The sequence below is a fragment of the Gavialis gangeticus genome, unplaced genomic scaffold (assembly GCF_001723915.1).
Source record: "Gavialis gangeticus isolate Ggan-Ray unplaced genomic scaffold, GavGan_comp1, whole genome shotgun sequence".
Taxonomy (NCBI): Eukaryota; Metazoa; Chordata; order Crocodylia; family Gavialidae; genus Gavialis; species Gavialis gangeticus.
Window position 1 is genome coordinate 101,587,865 of NW_017729031.1, and position 8,629 is coordinate 101,596,493.

Here is an 8,629-nt window from a genome sequence, read left to right on the forward strand (position 1 = left end):
CGTGGGGGGCACAATCCTCCTTGGCTCTGCTAAGCTGCACCCTCTATCTAGTGCCCACCCACTGAGGGCCCGACTTACCTCCCTGCTCTGCACAGTGGGTCAGGTCAGGGGTCCACCAGAGAGTCCGCCAGGGTCCTAGCTCATAGGGGCACAACAAGCTTGCACTCATGCATCTCTCACTGTAACTGGGCCCAAACTGTGGGGGGGGTTTTACCATTGGGGGGCCCTTTTAAAACCCTCACATGGGCAGATTGCTGCCAGTGCTGCACATGCACAGATTGCTGCCAGCGCCACGCTGCTTTCTGGGACAGGTATCCCCTGTCCCTCCAGAGAAGGGGGCAGGTAAGTGCCCCCCATCCCCTAGTCCCATGCTAACCCATGTCAGGCCACTCCAGTCGTGTGGCTCCCTAGGGGGCTGGGTTAAGTAGGAGCTGTGGGGGGCCATGACCCTCTTTGGTTCCACTCAGCTGCCCCCTCTGTCTAGTGCCCACCCACCACGAGCCCCACTTGCCTCCTGGCTCTGTGCTGGGGGTCAGGTCAGGGATCCGCCAGAGGGTCCGCTGGGGTCCTAGCTCAGAGGGGCGCAACAAGATTATACCCATGTGTCTCTCCCCAGAGCTGGGCCCAAACTGTGAGAGTGGTAGCATTGAGATGATGTTGTTGCCATGATGGTCCAGGAGCTATGCAAGAGGCAAGAATTCTTATGGGTGATTTTTTTTTTATTGGGACAGACAAGAGTCCTTGTGACCAATATCTTTTATTTATGTCTCAGCTGTGTCTGCTTCAGATACCATGATACTCAAAAGCTTATTTATGTCTATACCAACCATACAGTTGATCCAATAAGAGATATCACTGACAAGAATTCTTGCCTTGTGGATTTTGAGGTCATTTTCCACTGTAACAACACTTTTAATTCTAGTAGCTTTAGTTTCACGTTCCTGACTTAACTTGTTTTTCTTGTTCCAGATCTGAAACAGGTGTTATCAAAGCCAGATCTGCTGCAGGGGCCCTAATTGCTCTCTCAGGAGACAATCTGCTTACAAAATACAGAGGTGGGAATCCATGACCTTTACACTCTCTTTTAGGTGCTGAGTATTGACAGCACTTTCAATATATCTTATTTCTATGCAGAAAGAAAACAGAGTCCTTCTGTACAAAAAGTTAATACACGGAAATAAAATGTACTGCCTTACATAGGCAGAAAAGGTTGATGCAGAAGAATAGCATCCATTAATCAATGTCCATTATATAATGCCTCTTGCATAAGCATCTCAGAGTAGTTCATAATATCCCTTAAGAGAAGTAAATCTTAGAAGTTAAAACCCAGGTTCAATTACTGTAATTGTGAAAAGATCACTTTCAGCCTCTAGCTCAGACAGAAACCATCTAAATTAGATACAAGAAGATAGAAGAACTCTTGAAATAAAGATGATAATAGGTAAAGGGTTGAGTATAAAAAGTGAAACTCCCCTCTATACAATGGGCCAGCACAAAGGTTTATGCGTGACGCACATCCTCAGAATAGAACTTAAGTGGGGCCTCTGGCTGGTCTTCTGCACAGGTATATATTTTACATAAATTGATTTGTAATTAACATCACAGAAGCTAAATCCAGCAGTAGACTGGCAAGTTCTTATGGTCATGAAAAGGAGTTCATTGTGTGCTCTTCCCACCTACTTGGCCTAATCATCAGGAATTAGAAACTATTCTAACTCATTAGCTGTGATGGAATAGGCATCCAGTGATTGTCACGTTAGTATTTCTTGGGAGTAAGTTCAGAATCTTTAGACTCTGCCACGATTCTAAGCATCTCTTCTGGCTGCTTGCAGCTTTCTTTCAGTTTTATGTTGACAAAGATCAGGAGGAGGCCTTGATGAGTCGGAGCAGCCTAAGAAGTCTACTAACAGACTTGCATCAGGTACTGTCACTGTTCTTAAACTGCATGTGTGGAATAGACAGCAAGTCTCAAAGAGGAATTCCAAGAGAGTTATTGCAAGGGATAAAAATGTATGGGATGTTAGTTCCCTAGGCTTCTTTAATAAAGTCAGTTGGACTCTCAGGAGATGGAGATCTACTGTGCAGAAACTGCTCTAGGATCTGAATGTAGGTATCAAATCTAAGGGCACATGCAACAGTTGTATAGATATTAAATTATATCTGTCTAAGCTGCTATGACACAACTGTTATACCTGCATAATTATGTAGCAATACAAGTGTAGCAAAATTGTTGCAACTTTAGTCCCGTTTCAGTCCAGCTGAAAGTTACAGTAATTTAGGTATCCTGTATTGCTACAGGAGCATGCAGATATAGAGGGTACATCTAACAGCTGTTACATGCTCCCAAGCAGCAGCAGCTCTCCCTCCCCTTTTAAAGAGTTTAAAAGGTATATTTGTTCATAGCCTCGGTCAAAATACCCATTGGCATCAGTGCCTGTCCTGAGAGTTTTTTCAGAGCTTATGATAGCCAGATCCTACAAGTACTTCCACAAGCATGAATGTGCACCCATGCTGAGCGCTCTTAGTGTGGAAGGGGCTCCATTGAGGTATGTGTCCATCCCTGTGCAGAGCTGCCTATAGGTTCAGGGCCTTATCAGTCATAAATTACTCGCTGAAAACAAACTGTCAGCTGACACTGCAACGAGCTCTCAGATAGGAGATACTACTGTGGTGCAGTCAGGGTGAATTTTGTTACATCAGCATTTTTAGAAAGATCATGGAATAAGCCTATGTTGCAAAAACCAAGTCTGTCCATTACTGGGTTCAGTGCTCTAGCCTGACAGCACAATATGTTGATTGATATATAATAACTGGGGTGGAGATACAGTCACTCTGACACACAATGAAGTTTGGAATTACATGCTGATATCACATGCCTGCGTTAAAACAGCCTTTCCTCTAGTAAAGGAAGCAAATGGCTTTTCTATTGATGCTTCTCTATCTGTGCTCTGATACCACCCTAATAGAGCATGGTGGCAGCATCTGTTTTTTAGCATGGTATTACTGAATAGCTGCTTTTCTTTCTGGTGCAGATTCCAGCCGTCGTGGGGGAAAGCTGTGCTTCATCCTGTGTCGAAATTGCTATTCACAGCTGTTTCCATGGGGTGAGTAGAATTCAGATGGTCTGTGGAGGTGATTGTGAACGTTGTTGACCAAGTGAAATGTCAAGGTATCACAGGGTAATATCCAAGTTTACTTTATTTTAAGGGGTAGGATAATTTCCAAATCCCAGGGGATAAACCTCTGTAGCAGACTTGACACCAGTGAAGGAAGGTATATAATGAGGTACCTAGCATGGACCTCTGGCCTCACATGGAGACTTTTTGAAGTCAATGGTGTCCTACATTAGACAGGAGATCATTTGGGTTTAGAGATTTTGGCTTAGGATTGGGGTTTATATTTTGAGCTTTATGTAATGCAATAATGCATAAAATTGATATTCTTTTCCAGGTTCTGAACTCAGCAGTTGGTGAAGAGAAATTCCTATCTTGGCTAAGAACTGAACCTGCCCTTCTCCTGTGGCTTCCTACTTGTCATAGATTATCAGCCGCTAAAATGGTCACTCACAATGTTAGATGTAGAGTCTGCAAGAATTTTCCCATCACTGGATTAAGGTGAATCAATATTTACTGTAATATTACTTGCATCACCTAGAGGCCCACCAGGATCAGGACCCCATCATGACAGACAGTATGAATGGACATAACATAGAAAGGCAGACATGTAACAGCATTAAAGGAACATGATCATACAGTGACATGGAAAAGTACATGACATGGAATTTTACTTTTTTTAATATAGCTTGTATTTACTTGAATTATTTTCTTCTTAGTTTTCTCAAAATCATAGGCCCTACTTACATCATGCAGTGATATTACAGTTCCTAGTGAACTGTTTTTAGAGATAAGCTGCTATATGAGAGAGAATGAAGATGCAGCTGCAGTATTTAAGGTGATATCATGTACAACTGTTGCTTCACTGTATGAAGTTTTGCTGCAACGATGCAGTCTAAGAAACAGTATATTATCATCAGATCAACAATTAACTCCTGTTTTGCTAATAAAATCTCAGCTCTTCCGTTGGTGTGGGAAACTATTGTTCTATTACCAGTATCTCTCAAGAACTCACTTCTTCTGGATGTTGATTGCCAGCATCCCAATTCTTTTGTAAGAAGTTCTCAGACCCGAGAATTAACCTGATCCTTTCTGTTTTCTCCTGACAGATATCGCTGCCTGAAGTGCCTAAATTTTGACCTTTGCCAAGTCTGCTTCTTCACCGGGCGTCTTAGCAAACCTCACAAAAAATCACACCCTGTAACTGAGCACTGTGTGCAGGTACTGTGCCAATTTAATGGATTTACTTGCTTGCTTGGGGCACCTGCATTGATTATATTGTGCATATATTAACTATCTGGCAACTTTTAAGTCAGAGAAAGACAAGTACATTTAAGTTTGCGTTTTGTGTTCTGCTTTGAATTAAATAACAGTTTTAGTCACGTGGAAGTCTCTGGAGCAGCTCCTGTCTTCCCTTCGGTGGGTGATACAAGAAAGCAGTGCTCCAAAGCAGCCTCTAGCCCATTTTTGAATGTGGGTAAAGCACCTTCCATTGCTTTGGTGTTTTGTTCATGAATAGCAGGTGGGGAAGGAGTCTGGTGTCAGGAACACTGTATGTCACTGCCCATCCCTCCCAGTCCCACCACGTGTCCAGTGAGGTGCTAATGCTGCTTGAAGCTGCATTAACTCCTTGTGAAGCTTCCTCTGTTTTATAGGTTAACTGTCACCCTATATTGGAGGCTTCAATACCTGTATCTTACAGGAGACTACCTTTCTCCCCCTGGCTCCACTCAAGCTTGGCTGATGGCAGTATGAAGCCACAGACAACAAGGAGATTCAGTCCCTCCCCTGCCCCCACTCCAACTTCAGCCTCTTCTATACAGTGGAAAGTCATCATGTCCATCAGAGGAATATATGAAATATAATATATAGATGTTGTGAGAAGTTTCAATTGGGCACTGCGCAACAGAGTTCATAGAAGTCTGCTGCAAAAAGCTTATCATTCTAAAAGACTTCAGAAGCCGTATAAGAAGCAAAGGCAACGCATACAGTGATCAGGCTGGGGGAACAGGGAAAGAAGCACCTCTGCATGCAAGAAATGTTCAGGTCTGCTTCAAGAAGATCCACACAAATAAACCCCCAAATTTGCACAAAGCCCTCTTGACGTCAAAGAGTTTCTGGACACCATGACTCTGATCAGAGGGATGTGCTGGAAGAATCAGGGCCTTCAGCTCTGTCAGCATTAGAAAATGAGCTGTGCTGAAAGCAGTTTAGAAATCCACATTACTTCCCCAGTAGTGGCCTTGAAGAAGGGCAAACTGGGGGATTGCCTGGGGCCCCACGCTTTATAAAAATAAAAATTAATTACACTGAATACTTGTATCAATATTGTATTAAGGTACTTTCATTGCAGTTTCATGGATAGGGCAAAGTGAAACTGAAATGGAAAATGTCTGATTTGCTTATAGGCTATCAAAATTAAGCCTCTAAGGGGCCCCAAATGACTCTTACCCAGAGCCCCAACAACCCTAAGGCCACCACTGACTTCCCCTAACTCCTAAATGAGACTGAGCACAAGTCCCATGTCCAAGAAGTCCTTAACAACCCAAGCAACAGCAAAACAACTGGCTTCCGCACACAGCATAGCACTGTGTGGCTAACACTAAGTTTCTTTTAAAAAGGCTTGGAGCAGTAGGTAGAGAGAAAATATTTCACATCAGCACTTCTTTTCTTTACCATACTGACATCTTGTGGTAATTTTATTACCATCACAGGAAATTAGTATAATGTACATGGTATGTTCACACTGCATTTTCCTGTTTGTTCTCTTAAAATGATTCATTTTCCTGCATAATAGAATAAAAATGACACCACATCAGGAGGTCAGCATTTTACATCTGCTTTGCCTAGCTATAACACAACGTGTAGGAAAATGAAGAACTAGGCCCTTTACTAGTCTTCAGATACGTTATTTAAACAACCTCGGGAAAGATCATGGATTATCTCTAACACGTATTATGTAGCTAAAGACAAGGGTTTGTCTTCTTCTCTACTAAGTTCCCAGCAAGCTGGGGAAGAGTGAGTAATATTAGTATCCACAAAGAGCTGTAATTATTTTCATCATGCATCGTCTGGTGCAAATAACACACACACACACACACACACACACTAAGTAAAAAGATAGTTAATTACTTGCTGATATAGTGATAGACTTCAGTGAATCTGTCCCAGTTTGCAATTTGGATGATATTTTGAGGGTTTTATGGAATACACTCAACTATTTAATAAATCTGAAAGCTCTGTTAATACTCACTGAGCTCGTCTACATGCCTCTATGGCACCACTGTTGCTGTGCCATCATTTGCACAGTTCAGTAACAGGCGGTATTGCACTGTGTGTGCTCTGCATGATTATTTTAGCTGCCATGTTGCTGTAGCGATATGCGATACTGAGAGAGCACGCCGCTACTGCGACATAGCTTAGCTTCAGCATCACGGTTTTTGCCTGTGCATTGCTACGGTGACATAGTGTCACATGTAGATGTGCCCACTATGGAGGGAGCCAGGCCCCAAATACAGGAATTTGCCACAAACTGTAGCAACAAAAACTGTCAGGCTGGGATTGAAACTCAAGGGTTTCTGTTTCTGTTTTTCTTAACATTTTATCTTACCTGTCCACTGTTGTATTTGAGCACTTCATAACTGTTATGAAGAACTGTGGCACAGAAACAGCAAACAAATTGCCCAAGGTCCCAGAGGGCATCTGAACTTGGATCTCCTAATTCCAGAATTAGTGTCCTACCTACCAGACTCTCCTTTGTCTCAATTCTCCTCACTGAGCCCCAGCAGCCAGATCTTAAACTGTCAACCATGTGGGCTCCTGCTTTCTTGTAGGTGGGAAAGGAAAGGATTCAGCTTTGTCTGGGCCTATATTGCCAGACTGCCTGCTGCTTCTGGGCAATGCTTATTTTAAAATCCACTCCCTTCTCTCCCGTGTGTCATTCCAGCAGGTGTCAGCAAAGGAGAATGCAAAGCTCTTTCTCCGCACTGTCAGAAACAACCTGTTTCAGGAGCGCTGCAGAAGAAAGGAGGCTCAGAGAAGGAAAGCCTTGGAAATGCTGCAGGGAGGGGATCTCCTAGCACCTGAGCCAGTCCTGTGAGTGTGGTTTTGAAAAGACTAGATACGTCTTAACTGCACAACATTTGTTACTTGCTTATAGCAGTTCTAAAGCAGAAGCCATTCTTGGACATAAGTTACTTGGCTGAGCCCATTAAGAAAATAACTCTGGTGTTTTGTAAGTGAAATGTGGTCAGTGGTTCATCTATAAAACATGAAATAAATAAGATTAAATAAAACAGAAGTGTTGTAACCACACAGCCAAAAGCAGCTACCACCCATTTATCATAGATTCATCTTCTTTTAAAAAATAAGTCAGTTGAAATGGGTCTTTGTGCAATTTATCAAGGCACTGCCCCATTGAAAAGGCCAATAGAGTCTATGTGGGGTACTGGCTGACAGCCTTTTCCAGGCCATGACCAAGCTACAATATAAAAACCCTGGGCGATTCTTGCTGCCATAAGGCACAGGAGGGTGATCACAGTGCCTCTTATTCATGATCTCTACTTCAGGATCCCTAGTTTGAGAAACTAGGAGCTGAATAATTATTGTTTATAACTCTGACGCCCTTCTGCAAAGGGCAAGAAGAATAATTTCTATCCTGCTTTGGTCCTGAATAATAGCTATTGAAGAACTTTTAGTATTATGACAAGCAGAGAGGACAGGATGAAACACAGGCTGAAAAGGGGCCTCTCAAGCCATGAAGACTGGTTCCCTGGATTCACAGGCAACCATTTACCCAGAGTCCTAAAAATCATTCACTCCAGTCTCTTTTAACCACATTATAAAAACAAACTCTAAAACACCCTACAATATGCCACAGGTCAAAAGCCAGGGAAACAAGGACACTGGCAATACATTTCTGCCATTGAGTGTCCAAGTATTTCAACTAATGTGTGCTCAGAGGAGCTTAGGAAAATGACATGCCTCAAGCTAGTCAGAAATGCAAAAAAAATAAAAACAAACAAGCAAACAAACCCACAGCATTGCCAATCTGACCTGAATGAAAACATCCTTTCAGACCCCAAACCTGGCAATCAAATGGACATGAGCAGAAGAGCAAGATCCTGTAGCCAGATACCTGAGCGGTTCCCAAGTACAAACAGAAGCACCAGCACTCATCAGTCATAATTCCCACCCTGACACACAGCCATTTTCCAGTGCTTCAAAAAAAAGCCAAAACGCTCAGAAATCAATAAAGTGTTCATGCTGGGGGGAGGAAAACATTCCTTCCCAGCCACTACAGACAATCAGCGGAAGTTCTGATTGACAGACATCTCCCATGCAAAGAAAGTTACACCTCTCAAATCTAACAAATTCATAGAAGTAGGGTCCGAAGGGACCTTGTAGATCTTCTAGTCCGACCCCCAACCCTGGGCAGGAGAGAAAACTGGGCTCAAATGACCCCAGCCAGGTAAACGTCGAGCCTCCTTTTGAAGACCCTCCCAGGGTAGGAGCCA

The 8,629-nt window shown here is 43.0% G+C and overlaps 1 protein-coding gene across 1 annotated transcript in view; it reads left to right on the forward strand.

Annotated features, from left to right (window-relative positions):
- DYTN (dystrotelin) overlaps positions 1 to 8,629 on the forward strand; it is an 84,367-nt gene that overhangs the window by 35,303 nt on the left and 40,435 nt on the right. The window contains exons 4-8 of the mRNA XM_019522906.1: positions 970 to 1,055; positions 1,833 to 1,921; positions 3,451 to 3,614; positions 4,223 to 4,334; positions 7,063 to 7,208. Of these exons, the coding sequence (XP_019378451.1) occupies positions 970 to 1,055; positions 1,833 to 1,921; positions 3,451 to 3,614; positions 4,223 to 4,334; positions 7,063 to 7,208 (597 nt within the window). The remainder of the gene's footprint in view (positions 1 to 969; positions 1,056 to 1,832; positions 1,922 to 3,450; positions 3,615 to 4,222; positions 4,335 to 7,062; positions 7,209 to 8,629) is intronic.